The sequence below is a fragment of the Cataglyphis hispanica genome, chromosome 6 (genome assembly GCF_021464435.1).
Source record: "Cataglyphis hispanica isolate Lineage 1 chromosome 6, ULB_Chis1_1.0, whole genome shotgun sequence".
In the NCBI taxonomy this organism is placed as follows: Eukaryota; Metazoa; Arthropoda; class Insecta; order Hymenoptera; family Formicidae; genus Cataglyphis; species Cataglyphis hispanica.
In genome coordinates, this window is record NC_065959.1 from 8,252,804 (window position 1) to 8,275,442 (window position 22,639).

General features: G+C 36.7%; 1 protein-coding gene across 1 annotated transcript in view; it reads right to left on the reverse strand.

The window, feature by feature from the left end:
- LOC126850656 (uncharacterized) overlaps positions 1 to 22,639 on the reverse strand; it is a 68,250-nt gene that overhangs the window by 16,362 nt on the left and 29,249 nt on the right. Inside the window, exon 2 of the mRNA XM_050593866.1 lies at positions 11,563 to 11,690. Within this exon, the coding sequence (XP_050449823.1) occupies positions 11,563 to 11,690 (128 nt within the window). The remainder of the gene's footprint in view (positions 1 to 11,562; positions 11,691 to 22,639) is intronic.

Consider the following 22,639-nt stretch of genomic DNA (forward strand, 5'->3'; position numbering starts at 1 on the left):
ATTATCCTCAATTTTTTTGTATTAGACCATAACTCTATCTTAGTTTTTCCTATTTTTTTATATACTCTTATGTACACTAAAGAGAAAATTCTTTCCCTATTATTACAATAAATAAATAAATAAATAAATAAATAAATAAAAAGAATCTTTCGTGACATTGTAAAGGAGACTTAATAGCGGAATCATTAAATACATAATGAATCGACTTAGTCGGATAATTAAAACCATAGGAAGCGGTCGCGCAAGGCAATCTCGATATCATTAAGCCGCTATAAATATTCAAAGCCTCGAGTCCCTCTGGATAGGATGTCTAAGCCTCGGTGAGATTGCATTTCGATAACACGCTGTCGCTTAATGCCCAACGACAGCGGCAATTATGAGCGATCGATTATATTATATCATAAAACGGTAGCGGGCCGTGAAGCAATACTATTGTTTTACTACGCGGCCTCGCCTTTGCGCATCGCAGTAGGAAGTGTTGAACGGGGCACTCGGTTTTAATTAAATGTTTGAACAGCGGATTTGCAATCAAACTGCGGAGGAGCGTGAGCTGAATCGAATGTATCCGACGTGTTCCCTTTGGCCGTCGGCCGATATCTCGATCGATCGCATCACTTTCGGAGAATTGCGTTGGATTAATTAACGTTAAATCGAAACTGATTATTCTCTATATGCTTGACGTGAAAAACGAATGTGCGCGCGATTTCAATCGCCTCGCCAATCTCTATTCTGATACTCTTTCGTGGATTAGGCGCAAATAAGATTATCATTAGTTTACGCTATTTTTGGCAGATTTGAAAGATATTTATTTCTCTCTTTTTACAGATCCATTTTGAGTGACTATCTTGATGTTGCGCGATAAATCTATCTGAATCGCGATGACGGGTGAGTAGACTTGTCGTCTGTTTTTTTGCCACTCTGACACAGACAAACACATTACTCAGAAGACTGCAGGAACGGCGCGAACGTGCCGGCGCAATATGCAGATCTCTCGTTTTACGACACCGGTGTTGGATAAAGTGCAACCCCCGTTATTTAATGTGCAACCACCGCGCTTTTATTAGCCCTTTCAAAGTTTTTATTTCCAGGCTACGTAGTTCGCGTGGAACATGATCGCGGAGGAACATCGATTGTTTCTCCTCATGCTTACCGTTGATAATTTCGTACTCCATTTAATATGCAAATAACGTCGGATCGGAAAATCGAATAACGATGAAAAAGGAATAAGATATCGCGTATACAAGTGCTGCACAGCTTATCTTTGCGTTTCTTTTGGAACGAGATACCATTGGTGCATATTGACTTGTAATTTGCAATGGAAAATAAAATGGAATTTATAATTGTGCAACTTATTTTCAAATATGTGTGTAGCCTGAAACATATTCTGTCGTATACATTGATATATTCTTTCAAACAGATTTATAAATCCATAATTTTTGAAATAGAATTTTATTTATAAAAATATATTTGGAAAATCAGAAAGTATATTCGTATATTAAAATAGCGTATATTAGAATCGTATATTAAATTCGTATATTAAAATCCACAAATGATAAATTCGATCCTAAATTTTATTGCCTAAATTACAGATGGTGTAAAATAAACTTTAAGCAGCACATACGATTTTCTTACACTTTATAAATTATACGTAAATAATTTTTTCTGCTTTGACTGTCATCGTAAATTTTGCAAAATAGATTTTACACATACTGAAAAATTCTTGTCTAAAGCTCGAGGGATATAATATTTTAACATTGTATATTTTCTTGTAAATATATTGGCTAAAAAAATCAACTAAAGCGAATTAGCTCGAGAAGTTTCAAGAATGAAGAAGTGGCGCGATAAAATAATTTGTCGGTTTTAAGACCACCATGTCCCTCGCAGCATTCCCCTTTTCCCGGAGAAAATTGTTTTCATCGCGCGGTGCCGAGAAGAGGCGGGAGGGGGGAGGAGGGGGACAGGGGAAGGGGGAAGAAAGGTTCGCATTAAAATGTCGAAGGTGTCATTATTGACGTGAGGTGAGCAGCGTATCGTTTTCGGTGCGGTTAAAATGCATCGAAGCGCATCGCCGATAAGTGCACGTCGCTCTTCTTTCATGAATATCCGAATCGAGAGAAAACGATGGGGGCACGAGTTTATCCCGCGGACTTTATAATATACGTGGGTGTGTCCAGTATAGTCACGCATATATTTATGTGCAGCTGCATGCGTTTTACGTATGCGCGACAAGTAGACGAGATGTATGGCGGTGACCGCCGCGGGATAAAGGGGATGTTTTATGTATAAAGTGTTGTTGCCGGGGTGAAAGGAGAGAAGGTCGCGCGGAAGGAAGGAAGCGCAGCAGCAGAAGCCGCGTATAAACAGTCTCGCGTCCAAGAAAAACGAATTCGACGGGGCGTGAAACCGCGAAAAGTCCACGGCGATTGTCGGACGCCGACGAGCCGTAAGGAACACATGTGGTTTCCTTTGCCTTCCTTCTTTTTGAGGACAGCAATGTAGTCACGTGTGTAATGGAATGCTTTAATCAATCATATAATGCCGAGAATTTTTGAGAAAAATGCAAAAGTTCGGAAAAAGAATGTTTCATTGAAGGAGAAAAAGAAATAAATATATTTAAAATATATTTAAAAGAAAAATGCGTAAAATAATATTATATTGTTTTTTTTTCGAAATTACGATAAGATCTATGTTGTCATTCTATTTCACACATCCGACTTTTTATCTCTCACGCCGCGTGACTTTATCAGCCATTTCTTCGCAAAGTTATTGAAAATACGAAGGAAATAAATATTCGGAGATGTTTTCTAATCTGCTGTTCGAACGCGAATGCGGATCTTAGATGTTTCCTTCATCTCGCAAATAGAAATTCAAGGCATCGGTACATATGAAGGCACTTTTACCGCCACAATATCTGAAGAAGCATATCGATTCTGTCTTCAGAAAGTATGTGTCTTATGTCAGCCTTTGAGTAAAGTAAAATATTTATACTCGGAGATGTATCGATATTTTTCAAGAGTATCTTTATTTGAAAATAGAGACGTAACGCGAAAGTTACAAGACGCTCTAAATTATTCTTCTCGCGTTCGTGAAAAAGTATTTTTTTCCGCGCAGAATTTCATATTTACTTTTTAATAACGATAAGCTCGAATTGTCGATCGATTCGTAAATATTATTCTTTACAGAAGAAATTTAAAAATCTTTTAGTTCTCTTTTTTCGGAAAGCTTTACAAATTTAAAATCTACTACGGTTTTAAAATTCGCAACGCGCATAATTTATGTTTCGCCTATCGTTCTTCATATTTCACGTCGCGAACAGGGCATAAAGAATTTTTCTTCCTCCAAGCTCCATCTCTCCCCCCACCCCCGACAAACGAGGTTCACCAACCGGCGATATTTCACGGGTGTTATGCAGTCGCGTGTCATTTCGATTTTCATCGCGCTGTTGTTGCTTACCGTGTCCGAGTCCGTGTGATTTATAGATTAATATCTACCGTGACAAGCATCATCGGAAACAGAGCACAATCAGGAGCGAACGTTAAGGATGTTTTCTATCTATTTTCGAATTATTAGGAATTTAACCAAAATTATACAAAATGTTCTTACATATGTTTAGAAATTTATAAAAAAATCCTAAGTCGATTCACTGAAGCAATCAAAAGTTATGAGAATTTTAATTTGTAGCGAATTAAAGATGTATGTGTTATATATCGAAATATTAACAAAAGCATGAAAATTATTTAAGTTTAAAGTTACTATTGATTCTTATGGAAAATCTCGTATTGTAGCACTTAATGTCAAATTTGACAAAAGGAAAAAATATTACCAATGAAATAAAAATTTTTACATGTATTAAGAAAACTCTAATAAATATTTGTGCAAAACTTGATTTGGACCTAATTATTCGTTTAAAAGTTATTTATTAAAAATTGTAAAAGAATACTATCTCTCTCTTTCTCTCTTTCTTCAAATTACTCGTTTTTCATTGATTCTTGCCGTTTTCAGGCGAAATTCACGATCAAAAGTTTGCTATAAAATAAGAAAAAATATTAATTACAACTTACTATTTTCTTTTACGAAGGCGTCAAAATCCATATTACTTTGTGATACTTTAATTCTTCTCATAATCCGGATCCTTATTTGTTTGCTTTTTCAAACAATATAAATGTAAGAAATATGTTTCTTTTATTAATTTTGACAGTTTTTCGCTACTATTGTACATACATCTTTAAAATGCGATCGTTTTTTTTGTAAATTTCAAATTATATTTTTAAAATTCAAATTAAATTTCAAACACATTTCGTGCTTTATTGAGGGGATAGTTTCCCTGAATATGCCGTGTGTGTTTATATGCAAATTTTATCTTTCTGTCACATTGGCAAAAAGAGGGCGGCAAGGAATGACGGGCGGCAGAGGGTACTCGTACAATCGCGATGCGGCTTCCTTCTTTCAGTTGCTATCTCAGCAATTCCTTGGGAAACTGAATAATGAGCGAGCAAGCATTCAATTTAGCGAGGAATACCACCGACAGGAATGTAAGGATCTATCCAGGACTGCCAGATTAATGGCGCCGCCGCCGAGAGGTTTCTCTGCCCAAGCTCTATTTATTCTGGACGAAATTTTATTTGTTGCTCTCTGCAGTTAGGAAGAAAAAGTTTGCCCCTCTGCAAATGTATCACGGTTCATATAGGTCGGTTAATTTTAGCTTCGCTTCTAGAAACAGACCGAGAGAATCAGTCAAACTAAGGATTGAGAGTTAACCGACGTTGATAAAACCGGTTCTCTAAACGCAATAAACTTCCCTTTCACATACAAGCGTACCGTGAAATTTCGCCGACAATGGACGCGTTCAGACCTCGGTTGGGACAAATTTCATCCTTTCACCCTACGTGATATACACCCCGTGTCATACACGGCCGCGGGAATGACGTGCCATTTGCTCGCTCGCGTGACAGTGATTTTTCCGAGCAAAAACGATAATTTCGGTCGATTCGAAAATCGTCAATTTCAGCTGGGCCGCCCACGATCGAGAATCTCGACACGAGCGGACGATATATCTCGGATCGAGAAGATCGATGTGCACGTATATGTGCTCGGTCTGCTCTCCTCTTTCTTCGCCTGGTATGCATTCGGCCGTAGCAATGACGAAGATGAAGCATTCGTTTTCGCGGTACAAACGAGCCTCAGTGAAAAAAAAAAACGGGATACGTTGTAAACTACTTCGAGAAGAAAATTGCGCGTCGTGTTATTGACAGAGAAAAAATCAAGTCGAAAATGGGTGAGAAATTGAAAGCTACAAATAAGGAAGAAGCAAAGAAAAAGCACTTTTTCTTATTTAAAATTCTACAAATAAAGTGAAAGAATTATTTATTTGCCGGTATATTCGACGCACTCTAATTTGTGTATTTAGAAATATATATATATATATAATTGACTTTTCGCATTTTGCATGTAATAATTATTTTTTAAAAATAATAATTATCTTGAACACTGTTTTATAGTCTGAATACATTTGTTTTATATGGCGATTAATCTTGTACACTATAATTTGGACAATATCCGAAATTGCATGCCACCAATTTTATTGATAAATGTTAAATTATTTTTTTTATTTATATTTTATTTATTTTTTATTTTTCTATATGATTTTTGAAAGAAATAAGATGGGATCCAAATTCAATAATATATCACAGATTGCTTTTCTATGTTTTGATTTCCATTAAATTAATTCTTTTTTTTATGCAAAATATTTTAAAGAATACAATAGTAATTTTCCTTTTTGGCACATGACGTTAAATCTTTTTACAATATCATCTAAATAAATCTTGCACATTTAAGTCTCATTTTTCACGATTGATTTACGATCTCGTTTTCTTTCCTTTTCAAGGTACCATTGTGTAATCGTGATGAGTGAAAAATTAAAATCGATTGCGCCGGATACGGATCGCAATTAATTCGGCAGAGGTTAAATTATAGACGTAAACGCGTATGTGTGCGCACAATTCTATCCCTCATCTCGCCGGCGCACGCAGTCACGTTCGATGCAGTTAAACGCGCAAACTGTTACATACTTCCGCGCAACGGTTTATTGGCTCGAAAACGGCAGGTCGAATTGTTGTTTTTTTTTTTTTGCCCTCTTTTCTCTCCCCATGATGGAAAACGCAGAGGCGCGTTATGAAAATCCGATGCGGCAAGCGTTGCGGTGGTCGTCGCTCAATTATCGCAGCAAAGTTTCGGCCCTTTGCATCAGAAAACGTTAGCTAAATTGCACATAAGTCCTGTCATTATTTATGGCGTAATATATAATAATAAAATTAAAAACGCGCGTCTGTAAAATTTGTTTTGTTGCGAGCGAAAGAGAACTTTGCGATGCAATTTAATCGCGTGAATATATAATAATAATAATAATAATAATAATAATAATAATAATAATAAAATAATAACTTACACTTTCGATTACATATTTGGCAAGAGTGCGGAGCTTTATATTTGACGTAAAATAGGATGTAATTACGGTCACATGTAATATATTGTAATTATTCCCAATTTGCTTCTCAAAGCTTGCCTCACGCGTCGATTATATTATTCGCGCGAACTTACTGGTGCACAAAATTGTGGGAAGCGAGCCATAGCGTCGAGTGAATCGCGTTTAATGAAGCGTGCAAAAAACGCGAAAGGGTACAAGAGATAAAAGCGGCAATTAGCATTAACACAGAGAGAGGGAGAGGGAGAGAGGGAGGGAGGGAGAGAGAGAGAGAGAGAGAGAGAGAGAGTGCAGCGAGAGTCACATTTTTCATCATTGCTCACTGCAATACTAAAACTGAATTCCGAGGAACGTAATTCGCGCGGGAAAATAATTCTGTCGAGATACCTGGACAGTCTTCAGTCAAATAATTTCATATTTTTTTTCGATTCTCCTGTTTGAAAACGATTCAGAATCAACTCGGACAAAGGACACACACACACACGTCGACGGGATGACGCGCGGATATTAGCGTGCGAGAATCAGCTGCGCACTTGTTCCTTCGTATGCGACAGCCCATTGAGTCCGAGGGAGATCCATTGATGAACGGCCGTGAGATGATGAATCGCGAGAAGAAACGACGGCTGGAGAGAGGGGATAGAGGAAGGGGGGAGGAAACGTGCTCCATTTTCCGGCGCGGCGCTTCCCGACCCGTAAGATTTCGCGGAACTCCTGACCGTGCACGTCAGCTGTGCACGATGCCGCGTTTGAAACGCCGATTTATCATTCTGACCCTTGCCCCGCCATTATCGAGAATCTTATGTATAGCGAGTGAGTTACCATGATCGAAAGATGATTCTTTTGGTAAAGTCGCTTCTTCCCGCCTAGTTCCTCTCGGCGAGATTCGAACGACGATTCTGCGAATGCAATTCTCGATTTTGATAATTTTTTTTTTTTATTTGAATCAACGCTGTTAAAGTAAAAATAGACACAGATTTACGACAATTAATTATTAATTTATTATGTCTAATATTGATTAAAGTAAAATCAACGCTAATTCTAATTTTGACACAGATCTGTAACATTAAAAAAGAAAGAAATTAAATTCAACAAAAATTAAATTAAATTCGCATTGTTATCGTTAAAGTCGGATGATAAAGATCGTCCCGTTGAGGTTTTAAAGAGGATCGCGTACAAAAAAATACGATAGATATTTTTTTTTTTTAAAGGAAGAACTCGACACGCAAACCGCTTGAACCGCAAAATCTGCGAATAAAAGCTAATCTAAAAAAATCAGCGGTAAAGCTTTGAGTGTTTTTTTTAAAGCATTTGTTGAAAGAAGAGTGCTTTGCTCAAGAAATAACGGGATTGAATTTCTCTCGATGCCAAGAGCGCTAAAAATCCAAAAATAAAAACTACAGAAACGACCAATCAGTCGTTTAGATTCGAGAGATAGCAATGCAATTGCCTCGGCAATTGCATTGTTCCGCGTGACTTAATTGAATACTGTAAAGATATAAAATAATTATTCGACTTCACGTACGATCTCCCTCGATAAAAGAATTCTTTAGAGAGTTTTTTTTTTTTTATCAAGCGCGAATTTTCGCAAATAATTACAAGAAAAAAGAAAACCGATATTGCGACGTCAATCTCGAAAAAAATGCTGTGGGTAAAAAAAAAATCATAAACTTATCTTTGATCTTAAATTGACGGGAAATTGGCCGATGATTGTTGATTGATTCCCTCAGTATTTTTCAATCGCTTTTAATAAAAGACTGAGCTCTCTCCTATCACGTGCGGATACGTTCTTTTCGTTAAGCTTATATCGCTCGTTTCATCCAATCCGAATCTCGCCGATGGACGAATATTAAGCTTTCGCACCCTCGTTCGAGAATATATCCAATCTCTATGCAGATGTGAAACGAGCGTGATGTGGAATCGCGCGCGAGAAAAAAAAAATATGTGCCGTCGAACGGCAGATGAAGGAGGAGCCAGCCATCCGATTTCGGTGGGAAAGCCACGCCGAGCAGATTCGACAGGATTTCTTCTTTATATCCCTACTCGTATTTCGGCACCGCAGATTTATATGCGGTATTCTCTCGGCTCGCTGTCGCATGACTATGTCTTCGGAGAAATAAAGAAAGCCGAATGGAACTCTGTTGGCGGAAGCATATGATATCATAGAACCTGCAACTGCTTTAGTCCACGATATAAACAATCGATCTCAATTTTAATCGAGAAGTAAATGAGATAACGAATTATATATCCTTCGAATAAACTTAAAGATACAAAAAATAATTTTTTATCGAGATTTGGTCATATTTATTATTGAAATGGCCACGATACGAAGATGATCTCAAAAACGTCGAACACATGGAGAGATAAATTTATTCTCTCATACAATATAAATATTCTCAGAGTAACACACGGTCCTGAAACTTGAGAAGCGTGATCGGCGTTAATAAGTAATGATGAGCGGTAAACATGGACGTTCCCTCAGTTATTTAAGAGAAGATTATTTTTGCAGTAAAGGATGGCGCGTCTCAATAAATCGAGGAGAATTAATCGGAGTTAATAATTAACAAGAGTTTTCTCGTCATGAACGCGCGAGTAGAATTTTTTTTTAAATCCCGCCTTTTTTCTAAGGTAATTTTTAGGATTGAACTAGAAAAAAGAAACTGAATATTAATGAGAATTTTAAATCGATTCCATTGAAAATAACTCTACTCATTTACATTTAATACGATGAATGTATACTACATATATTCTAAAGTTTATAATTTTAAGTGAATCTCTCTTGAATAAACAAAATCTGCGTTCTAATATTAGTATGGAAAGAATTATTTTTTTAAAAAAAATTTTTGTCAATCAAATTTTATATCCCTTTTTATTTAAATTCAAGATTATCTAGTGTTTATTGCACATTAATGGGACGCTGAGCGATAACGATCGGTTTTTTACAAATCCAACAATTGGATCGAATTCAAAAACATGCGGATATTCATCTGCGCTATGAAAAAAATTCAAGAGAGCGACAGGATATTCCCATGAGAAACGCGTACGATCGGTGGCCTGTCGCAGCCGATAACGCTGTGCTAAATGTTAATTAATACATCGTGATATATGCAATTGGCACTAATTTGAAGGCCAATTCGGAATGCCCGGTGCGGTATAAGGGTGGACGGGAGGAGGGAGCGACGCGTTCGTGATAATGCAGTGCTTGCAGTGAATGCACCTCGAGGCCCGGAAGGCACATCGAACCCGGCTCCGCCCCGCTGCGAGAGAATTGCCGGTTACCTCCGGGATCGAGGAGACTTGGAAGCCGTTATCGCGTGCACGAACAGCATTTAATTACCCACGATCGCTTCTTGCCCCGCCCCCATCTCGACGAAACTCCCCAATTCGATACGCCGGAAAATAATCGACCGGATGCTGCGGAATAGACGGTCAACGTTCGCCACGTTGGCCGACCATGATCGAACGACGGTGGCGGGGAAGGGGAAAGGGAAAGGGATGAATGGGGAAGCAATAGATAACAAGAATAGAAGCGGCGAAGAAAAGCAAAGGGGGAGAGAGAGCCGATCTCACCGAACTCATTTAAATCAATAGAGCGATGAAGAGATCCGGAAGGCGGATCCCTCTATCAGTTATGCTGATCAGATCGTACTGTCTTATTAAGACGTTATGGAAAATTATGTGAACTGCGAGACTCGCGGGGGAAACTTCCACGAGTTTCTTTCGCCTCGGCGAGACCAAGTTTCCAATTGTTTGCCATTGTCATGCCGTGGACGGACCATCATCGACCTTCACTACTTCACCCTGTACTCTTCGATTCGAGCCCGCTCAAGGAGATTTCAGGAGATTTTATTATGCGCTGGGATTTCATTTGCATTCCAAACATTTGCATTTATTCTCTTATTCAAAAGCCACAAAGTGATATTTATTATCAGCGTTTTTCAGTTTATATTTCTTTCATTTATTTCTCGATGTATCATTAATTTGCTTTAAAAGAAATATATTTAAAAAAATCATAATTAAATGAATAATCTTTCTCATGCTAACGTTCTCTGGTGTATATTATGGTGTTGCATAATTAATTAAATTATTTAATGCTTATTATGCATTTTACGATGTCAGGAATGAACTTGATTAGCCATGCATCGCATAAAAAATAGATTCGTTCTCGCAGACTTGTGCGATTTAAATAATTTCATTCGTGATAAGAGAAGCATAAACACATTTGCAATATACAATACGTACAGAACCGAGAAATTGAGACACTAATTTATGCAAAGTGCATCACCCCTTGAATCCCAAAAATACATTTACATTATTGAGATGATGAATTTAAAATTATTGTTAGAGGTTTAAAGAAGGAAGATCTTTCCGCGAAAACAGTAGATGGAGTAAGTTTCAAAATATAAGATGATCCGATCTTAAAGTGTCAAAGTAAATGTCAGATCCAACATTGGTGTGGAAAGTAGAAGAAAAACTTCGACCCAAACCGCTTATCAAGTATCTTTGATCGAGTGCCTCAACTTTATCCGACCAGTATTATTGCTGCTTGAATATTTACAGTCTTATTTCGGACACTCCCGCGAGTTATTTCTCCATATTTGCGTAATCCCTTCGAGAGAATCTCCCCGCGTTCAGCCGAGGAGAAGCCTCGCTCGAATAAGGCGAACGGACGCTGCGAGCTCGCTGGGGACTTCCCCAGCAGCCAATTTGCGCAGACTCATCTCATAAATCCGACATCGGCGAAAGTCCGCCGAGAGGTAAATAACGTCCTTCGTTATAGCCGACTTTGGAAGAGTGTCGAGCGATCCTTGGCGCCGCATCGGCGCGAAAGAAATATTTATCTTTTTACGAGACGCTCGAGGGGAGTAGGGGGGCGAGGAAGGACGTACCTTTCGTTTTCGGTTGCGCTCGCGCTCGCGTCCGCGAGAAAAATTTTCCACTATGAGGTGTACGTCTTTTTTTTTTTATCACTTACTCCCGTAAAAATATTCGCGCCAGCGTGATTCTGATGATCGAAGCGTCTCAGCTGTTTGAAAGTTTATACCGGAGAAAAAAAAAGAAAAAAATTAATATACGATACTTACGATGCACCATTCCTCCGCGGACGAGCATTCCATCAGCATCTGTGCGGTGTAATTAAGGCACGGTGTAATGCTGCCGACTCCCTCGTTGTACTGTCCGCATCTGTAACATCTAATACCGTGCACGGCGCCTGCAACACACCAAGATAAATTAATTGAATTAACAGTCCGAGTCATCAACGTGCCACTGTTGTAAGTTGTGCAGTCTATATAGCGTGAGATGTTGAAAATTGACTTTCCCGATTTTTCTCTTCTCTTTTTATCAATCTATCTATGCGTTGCGTTGGCGAGAACAATTGGCGACGGACGATTAAACGTCGTCAATTCGCAGCTAGTCTCCCGACTCTCGCGATCCGATTAATTCCGCGCGAATCGTCAGGATTCGGGGAATGGATGGAACGCCATTTAATCGCGTCTCGTAAACTCGGACGCCCGTTTTATTTACTCGCTCGCGCGAGTACGGTACGCATCGCGAACTTCGGTCGGGAGTTTTCACGAGAGTAGTTTTACTGCGCTTCCTCGCGCCAGGACCAATCGGATTTTTTCGTCCGCGGGTATAATGCATACTCGTAAAATCAAAGATTTATGAGGACAGTGCGCGAGCGAGCACTCTAAGTGCCGATTCCAGATGAGATGCTATACGTGAAAGGGAAGATTCATTCGAGCTCTATCGTTCGATTAAATTTACTTGACCCGTCCACTGTCATGGCATGAGAGAACGACGTTTTTAAATTTTAGATTTATTTCATCGAGTTTCTCTTTAAGTAGCTCTGAGATATTTAATGTACAATATATCAAATTTATTTAAAGTACATTATATAGGGTGAGCCCAAATGTTCCAGCCAGACTCTGAGATTTTATAGGAGAATGGGGCAAAAATGCTTCTTTAAAAAATTAGCGCCGAAGAAGCTCTGAAATCACGATTATTTTATACATTTTTACAAATATGTTTTTTAACAAAACATGCCGAAACAAAAATTGTAGAGAATTAAATTATCTCTTTAAAGTCGGAACGTTTGGGCCCATCCTATATATATTTTTTTTACAACATTTGTTTTTAATATATAAGATAAAAGTTTAGTTACTATTTTATCACAAAAATTCTATTTTCATATATTATAATATAAAATATTATAATATAAAATTTATATTATAAAATATTAGAATATAAAATTTATATTATAATATGAAAAAATTAATTTTGTTATTGTTTAAAACAAATACCAAGAATAAATAATTTTTCACTCAATAATATTCAAATTTGATGAATCTTAGACAAATCTGGCTTAATTATCTTCTCATATACAAATGCAAACTTTCAATGAACGTCTTTTAAAAGGGAAGAATAGCAAGGGGAAGACATAATTGATAAGAGTAATAAAGGATTTTAAGTATTCGCCACAATATTCGCGGTGAGTCCTTCGCCGAACTTCAATAGTTTCTAACGCGTACTGAAGGGGAGGAGACTCCTCCGGGTCTCCTTGAGAGGTGAACCACCGTGGAACCTCGTTAGGACTTTACGAACTTGCGAGTTTATCGACGCCGATGTTTCGTAACGTCACTCGCCACCATGTTGGAGATCAAGCTTCTCGACAAGATATCAAGATTGTTTGTACGTATTCATTTGTGCGTCATACAATCGGTGTGGTTCTTTTTTATTACATAAATTAAGGTTGTAAAATAAATGGCGGAAGATGTCAGTTAGTCGAGGAAGAGAATGAGATAACTTAGATAAATCTTATTTTTATACCGTGTCATAAAACCAAGTATTTATATGAAAATTGCAGGATTTTACATGAAACGTTTTTCAAGTTGTAAACAGGAAGATCGCATAGACGTAAAGAAAGGAGATTACATTCTCTCCCCCTCCAATCTATGGCCCACCGATCGGACGTAGTCCCATAAGCTATACCGCAAAAGTGGTCCGGCAGCAAGAAATAAAACGAGATCAATCCGCGTGCGGCGATACCATTATATTCGAAACCGCGAGAGAAAGGATCGCCTCGCATTTCGGGAACCTTTTTGCCCTGGCATAGTGTTTTCCTATTTCCAATAAAATATTTTTGCCGCATTCTGATCGGCAAAGAGAGAGGGAGAGAGAAAGAGAGAGAGAGAGAGAGAGCGCCCTACGCGCCGGAACCGACTCAATAAAGAGGTAACTTTTCCAATTTTCTGCGAAATTCACCCGCTGCGGAATTCGATACGCCAATCTACCAAATCCTTAACCCCAATGCACACCATCCGCCTTTCCCTCTAATCTTTCGAAGATAATTTTATACATCGATAGATAGAGAGAGATATAGATATAGATAGCTTGAAGGAAATATAATTTAACAATTCAAATAATTTATCAGATAATAATATAATTATTATATATATATATATATATATATATATATATAATTATTATAATATTATAATTATTAATGATATAATTCAACAATTAAAATAATTTATCAGATAATAATATAATTATTATAATAGATCAGATTTAATTCGACATATTATACAATAGCTGGAATTATAATTTCGTGTGAGCGATACGCGCTCAAATTTCGGGTTCAAATTACTCGATACAAATTAATCGAAATTAGGGCGACATTTTCCTTTCACGGAGGAGGCCGCTGGAATCCTTTCCAGCGCGGAATCTCTTTCGCAGCCGCAGACTTGAGATTCTCGTTTCTACGACTCGATGTGACACGTAAATTGTACGCGCGGAGGAAGTAAAATATCGGGTAGTAAATTTCCCGGCGAAAGAGACGGGCCTGTATCTATTCGCGCGCGCGCGAATGATTTATCTCGTCGCTTATTTTTTTCGCGATGTGTATGTATATATCTGGCGCGATGGAAACCGCATTTTTTGCCGGATACGGTACCGCGATACCGGTACTGATGGCGCGGCCAGACGTGCCGAGATGTATTTATTTCGCCGTACTCATCATTATATCGGGGATATATACGTGGCCGAGATCGGATCCGGCCGAAACCGCCCCGTTCGATACTCTGAAAATTGGAATGGTCGCGATTTCGCAGACAATTCAGAAAATTGATTGCCTCTGCACAACGGCATTTGGAGGTTTACGGCTATCTTATGCTATAATTAACTAAAAGTTAATTAAGTATAGTAAGTGAAAGCTGAGAGATAAGGCAAGCAAAGAAATTCGAATATATTATACGAGCTGAAAGTGTTTGTTATTCAGTGTAATGATGTGATAAGGTAAACTATCGATTTTGCAACTCTGTTATCCGTTCGCAAATATTTATCTTCGATCAGGCGCATAATAGAATCCGGGGATACCGATATATTTCGACTTCGGCTCACCATGGAATGTACAGATTTTTGCAAATTTACTTTTGCTTCTCAATATTTTGCCATAATTAACTGAGAAAAAGTAAAGAATATTTCTCTAAAACTCTGTCATCTTTCAACAAAAGCAATTGAAAAATTTGATTATGTATAAAAATTGTATGCAGCTGTCATATTGATTGAGATGATAGTGAAAATGATAGTGATTAAAATTATAAGACAATTTTGTTCGTGTGAATGTAGCGGACGTCAAATATTCGTCCTGGCAATTGTCGACGATGGAATTTGCACAGCCGCTGTTTTGAAAACAATTTAAACTTCATCGCCCCGAGTGAGCTCGAGCGGCCATCGAGGAAGGAACTCGAATAGATGAGAGCAAAGTCCTAGCGAAGTCCTTACGCTTCCACGAGGTTTTCGTTCGTTACCGGCAGATGAGTTAACTACTGTTTTCTATACGATATGAAGCGGACAAGGCATTGATTACGTTACGAAAGTGATTAGAAGTTCTCAATCTTCTTCGCGAAATTATCGTGTAATCGTAATAAAAGTCATATAGTATATAAATTAATGTGTTCTTTTTTTTATATAATTTATTATATTTGAGCTCATCAATAGTATTCTTTTCTCAATTTAAGAGTAAAATATTACAAATTTATATTATATATAAATGTTACATATGTATGTAAATTATATATAAATATTATATAATAATATAAATATATAAATGTATAATTAAATATATAATTGTATAATAGAGTAATAATAAATATAATTAAATATATAATTATATGACAATAATAAATAAATAATTCAATAATACAAATATATAATAATTATTTATATTATATATAAATATAGTATTATGTATTTATTTATTTAGTTTTATTAATATAAAATTTATATTTTTTATTTAAAAATGCATTAAAATTTACATTACAAAATATTGACAAAATATATTTTGTTTATTTAAAAAAAAGAGAGAATTCTGCAGTTAGCTTATCGTACGCAGCTTTTGATCAATACTTCGACGCATCCCGTGATCTAAAATTAGTTTCCACATCACATTCTTACGGTACAATAAAATTGCGATCCTCATAGATCACATCATTCAGATGTCAAAGATTCAAAGAGGAATGCGACGCATTTGGCGACGGTAAAAGTCACGTAAGGACGGATTCTTGACGGGAGAAGAATTTCGCGGATCGCGTAGCGATCGAAGCTCCCGTAAGCGAATAACATCATTACTTGAGCGCGGAAAGATTTTCTCGTCAGATATCCAAGTGGAAATGTCGATTTCGTCGCAATCAGCTTTGTGGAGGGTTTAACTCGCGTTCGAGAGCGATGTTATCATGTAAAATACATTTGAGATAAAAGTTAGCTCGTCTCTTTCTTTACGAAAGTCTCTCATGGGTTTATCAACGTGCGGAATGAAGGCGGATTATTACTCCGTTCGCCAAGAATGAAAGTAATTTCGCAGGAAAGTTTCCGCGGGCATGTCTCGGGCAGAAATATTTGCTCGCGTTGTAATATAAAGTGGCTGATCTTCCTTCTTCAAGAATAGAAAAAGTAAAAAAAAAAAAAAAAAGGAAAAGAGAAAGAACGTTGACGTTCATCGAATTTAAAAATAATTCTCATCAACTTGATTTTATACAAAGTGTTTCAAAACTATTGCATGTTATTTAAATAAACGTATAGAAATAAATAAATAAACATGAGACATTTATTTAAAAAAATATTCGAAATTTACCGAAGCGACGCGAGACAATCGTACGAGAATTTTCGTTGAAAAATAAGCGGCAATGCTTTAATGAAGACGGGACCGCTCTGTTGTTTCTTCATTATATCAAGTGTTCCTCCTCCCGCGAGCTAGTCGCCCGCGGCCTGCTATCCTATCGTAAGTCCAAAGAATTTCGAAACCGACAGATTCCGAGGCGAGGCATCCAAGTACTCCGTACTCTTGGAATTTCCCTACCGGGAGCAAAAGCCCGTGTCTTAGATGTCGGCGTGGTGTGACGCTTTAGGCATCCTGCTTGGATTTCCACACAACCGGAATTCCCTCTTCCGTCCGTATCGATCGGCTCGTATGAGCAGATTTGCGACATCCAATTTCCGATATTAATCAGCGTTCTGACTACGACAATCATCAATTCGAACAATATCGATAAATTCGTACATGTAACAACCACGTCGACCTGCGATTGACAATTGAATCGCGAATAATAGAATATTTAACAAACTCTCAATTTTGGGAAATAAATTTACAGAGAGGTCTCTGGTTCTGTTATTAAAACACATCGCTTTGCAAAAAAAGTATAATCAACACATCTGCCTATAGATTATAATATAATAATAATAATAATTATTATTATTATTATTAATTATTATTATTATTGTTGTATATTAATAATAATAGTGATTCTCTGAAAATATGATGTCTGAAGAATGTCAAAATTTATTTAAAAATTCCTAAAAATTATCAATTTTTCTTACTAGAGCAGATTGGATCCTTAATATGATATAAGAATCGCAATCATACAATAATTTCTATAAATCCGCCTAGTTACCAGTTAATTCTATCTCTCAGATAATCATAATAATTATTATAATAATAAATATATAATTATATAATAATAATAATTATTATAATTATTATTATTATAAATAATATAAACTCGAAAATACGGAAATATATTTGATGTAGGAGTATAGATTTTAAAGATGCGTGACATGAAGGTATTCTCCGTTCGCAGGTATTGTTTTCGAGTTTTCGGCGGAAACGAGATGTGGCGTAAAGTCGTGCCGACCACGTGGCTCGTGATTTACGGATGCGGCGAGGGTGGCAACGAACGATCTCGAAACCGTTGCGGAGAATTTCGCAAAGCGGGACGTAAATGATAAGCGAGCGCGGCTAAAACGGCCGTTGCTTTACGTCGGCGTCATTTCACGGGCAGTTGATCCAATCCGGGCAACGAGGCAGCAACCAGCCAACGCTTTGACAGCGATAGAAACTGCGGGGGAGACGCACGCAAGTTATGCTCGCTGGCAGACACAATTCCATCGATAGAGTCGCGTGCGAGTTGAGGTGCGGCTGGCGGAAATTTATCGAGAGAATTTCTGTGAATTTATACCGTTTATGGGTTACGTCTTAATTATATAACTGGTTCATACTGGGGATTATTAGACTTCACAGAAATGAGTAAAATTCCCGCCAAGAGTTTTATTGAGGATGTAAAAAGCAGAGTCGCATAAGTAATTATGAGAAATGAGCGAAAAATAATATTTACGATGAGAGATAGAATTAACTGGTAACTAGGCGGATTTATAGAAATTATTGTATGATTGCGCTTCTTATATCATATTAAGGAATCCAATCTGCTCTAGTAAGAAAAATTGATAATTTTTAGGAATTTTTAAATAAATTTTGACATTCTTCAGACGTCATATTTTCAGAAAATATAAAAAAATCGATTATTCTTTATTTTCTAATATTTACTGGACCCTTCTTCTTTTCTCTCTCTCTCTCTCTCTCTCTCTCTCTCTCTCCTTCTTTCTCTCTTTCTCTCCTTTTCTTTTTCTATTTTAATATTGATTTTTACTCTTTCTCTTCCTCTTTTTCTCTCTCTCATATTTATTCAATTATATACTTTGATATCAGCATATAATTCATGAAAAAGTTTCTCTCTTCCTCTCTTCCAAAACCGTAAATCAACGATCGCGACAATTGTGTCACCGATAGTGATCTCGAAGGTCGCCGAGGGAAGCGCCGAGGCGTTTGTCGTCTCTCGTGCTCGGAATCGATCAAGTGCCCTTGGTCCGAGGCTTCCACGTGACGCGCGATGCCTATAACTTGACCCAACGGTGTCAAGAGTCATTCTCCACGAGAAAATTTTTTCTCCGACAAATTCTCGCCGCGGGCGTAGGTACTCTGGCGACTTTTTAGAGACGTGCCATCTTTTGCCCTCCTGCATAGCCGAGCTGCGAGGAGAAGGAAAGATGGGTAGGTAATTAGCTGGCTAAGCACTTGTCTCGAGGTACCCTCGAAGCCTCGCCACGCCGTTAAAGAACGGGACGGGATTGCAAGGAGGGTGACGGAGGCAGGGGTCCGTGACTAATCTAAATCTCCATTTCTGAAGCGAATGCAGATTTCGCAAACCTCGCCCTCTCGCGATGATAATACACGAAGTGCACTTTGGCATCTTGTCATTTTTCCCGGACTGTCATTGTATATGTTTGAATGATCATCGTAACTAATGACCAACTGCGATGCGCGCTCTTGTCTCGAGATATATTTACGGAGGTATGTGTCATATATCAAAATATTAACAAAAGAAAATCTCCTGCTGTTCTACTATTTCTTCTGAATATCTGTGCAAAAACTGAGCACAATTCTCTTAACGGTTTGGAAATTATTTAAGTTTAAAGTTACTATTGATTCTTATGGAAAATTGCGGGGATATGGAGTACAGTAGCACTTATTGACAAATTTGACGAGGAAAAAATATTATGAACAATGAAATAAAAATTTTCATATATATTAAAAAAACTCTAATAAATATTTGTGCAAAACTTGATTTAGATCCACTTATTCGTTTAAAAGTTATTTACTAAAAATTGTAGAAAAATATTATCTGTCTCTTTTTCTCTTTCTGCAATTTACTCGTTTTTTATTGTTTCTCGCAGTTGATTTTAGGCGATTTTTACGATTAAAAGTTTTTGCCATAAATTAAGAAAAATATTAATTGCAACTATTTTCTTTCACGAAGACATCAAAATCCATATTATTTTGTGATTTACTTAAATTCGTTTCATAATCCGGATTTATTTGTTTAATTTTTCAAACAGTATAAATGTAAGAAATATGTTTGTTTTTTTTAATTTTGACAGTTTTTTTGCTACTATTGTACGTCCAAAACATCCTACACTTAACGTTCCATGTATATGAAATAAATTGAATTTGGAACATATTAAACCATAAAATAATCACCGTTAACTCTTATGACAATCGAAAATTGTTATGAACGTTTAGAATTTATTTTCACGCAAAAACACGCATACGTAAAATTATTCTGCTCTATTTATAACTGATATACGAACGAATTTTCGAACTTTGAGAAGTCAAAATGAGCGGCAAATAATAGTCCAAGTCGAGTTGGAAAGAAGTTACATTGCGAAGAAAATCAATATTACCTTGGATAACTCCGGGGATTCCGAATAAAACGTGGAGTTCTGAGAATTTAGAAAACTTTTTGCGCAGAGAAAATATATATATAAAAAAAAAAATATCTCGAGAGGGGCGGAAAAACAAGATAGCATCTTATTCCATCGCAAATTCAAATTCATTATTTGTGGATTAAAAAATAGTACTCTTGCACACACATACACGCGGAATGTCATAATATCAAAATTTATTAATTGAAAATTATTTTATTATTATTAAATAAAATATTATTTAAAAATCTTGAAAAGTTTTGAGCATCTCTTCACGGATATTTTCAAAAACTTTTAAGGCACGTCTATCTAACATAAGTGAATGGTACAAAAAATAGTTTAATCTGTTAAAATGTTGAATGCAATGCACTCGTCAAGTTTGCATCCGTGCGATATAAGATTAGCTGAATCCGAGACGCCATAAGCTCACTAGACATTAGGAAGGCAAGTGCGCCCATGCATAAGGCAACAAGGTTCTCGGATGGCGTTGTGAGAAAACAGTGGAAAGCGCAGTGGACCATCCTTTCGAACCACACTGTTATTTTAAGAATAATACTTGCTCTATCTTTCCAACCGTTATTAATGCATTCCTTAAATATATAACGATCAGAATCCGCCGGCTGACTAGACCCGAGAATTATTCACTTTGTCTGACTGATAAGTCAAGAATGATCCACTTGCTCGATGTCCGCCTACATTGTATCACTTTGCATTTTCTTATATTGCCACGTCGATAATTATTATAATCAGATGATTTTTTCAGATGATCGTTTCTTTTTTCTCCGTTTATCATTTAAATACTCTACGTTATTTCTTTATTTTGTAATTTTCTTGGAAGGGAAGAGGGGGATATTTTCTACGTGTGGTTTTCGGGGAAATATATAGTTTCAAAATACAAAATAATCTACCACGATATATACTCTTACCACTAATTACTAAAACATTGTGGCATTGTGACAGAGGGGAGGATTTTACGCGCGATACAAATCATTCCGAGCGCAAAACGATTATCGTAACACTTGCATAACACAGTGATACCGCAATGACCAGTATGCGGAGGTGCTATGTGACCCCCACGCTGCCGAGTATCGGGATGCACTCGCGTGCGCGTGCAATGCAGCGATGGGCACATTCTGCCGTCTTCTCGCATGGAATTCTATGTGAAATACTGTTTAAGGAGGAATAACTGGACGGATCAGCTACGTCGAAAGTTAATAAATCCAATGCATTTTGAGATTCATGAATTTTTGACAAATTTTAGTCTCTTAAAATATAAAATTAATCATTAATTTGTGAGTTGAAGTAAAGATTTGCAAGATGAAATTAAAATTTTTATTTTCATAAATTTTTGTGACGACAGCTACTATAAAAAAGTTCAACATAAGAAAGTATTCATGATTTTCAGATTGAATTATGTTCAAATCTCTCTTTACTTTAACTTATAAATTACTTATCAATTTTACATTTTAAAAAAGCTAAAACTGCAATGCTTCGTGCAATGTTAAATTCATGAACCTCGAAACCTATTAGATTTATTAATTTTTTATTCGTTTTTTAGCTGATTCATCCAGGTTTTCTCTTTAATAGAGAGAGAGAAAGAAGAGATGCAGATTATCATATCATCTCGTGACGGCGTCGTTTGTATTTTCGCGTGCTTATCGCGGCCATTATATTTATCAACATTGCCGCATTATCGGATTTGTTTTTGTTTTTGCTCGATTCCTTTTTACCTGACTGTGCATCGTAAACGGAACGGAAAGTGATTTATATACGTACATACGTTGCATGCAAACAATCTCCCAAAAAGTCCGTAATAACCAGAGAGAAAATTGCGGTCCTTGTTTCAATTGCGAAAGGTCTTCAGTGCGTTTAATTTGTTCCGAATTCCTAACTTATCCCGTATGCATGGAATGTTACATCAAATCGCGGCACCGGAAGGATGCGTCGTTCCGCGCGCGTATGGAAATTGTAGCGAAACTCGTTCGATAGAAATGACAGATAATCGCGCACCTTACAGACTAGCCATAAAATATTCATAACTCAAACATATATTTTGTAAAGCAATATTTGCACGATTGTCACTCGTAGTTTCAATCCTTATCTTCGAAAAAAATTATTTCTTTCCATAGTTTTCTTATATTCCTTTTGCTCTCTCATAAAGAAAGCTTTGTTTTTGTGCTAATTTTTTTTTTTTTTTTTTTAATTTAAATGCCAATGTGTTCTAAAACATCAAAAGAACATATTTTTACAAAATGTCCGTATGTGTGTATATGCACAAAAGACGTGACTGCTCTAACTCTTTAAAGCTTGAGATAACGAGCTAAATTTTTTTATATGAATAGAGTATCAAAGGTTGGTTGGTATTGCACTTGGCTAGGATCGGTGAAGGGGTTTATTTTTTATAAAATTTTGAATTTTTTTAAAAAAGGGTGTTGTTCTTCCGCAAATTTTATCGGTCTAAATATTTTTATAGAGTTATGAATAGAATATCAATAAAGGATGGTTAATATCGAATTTGATAAGAATTGATAAAAGGCTTTATTTTTTATGAAATTTTAAACTTTT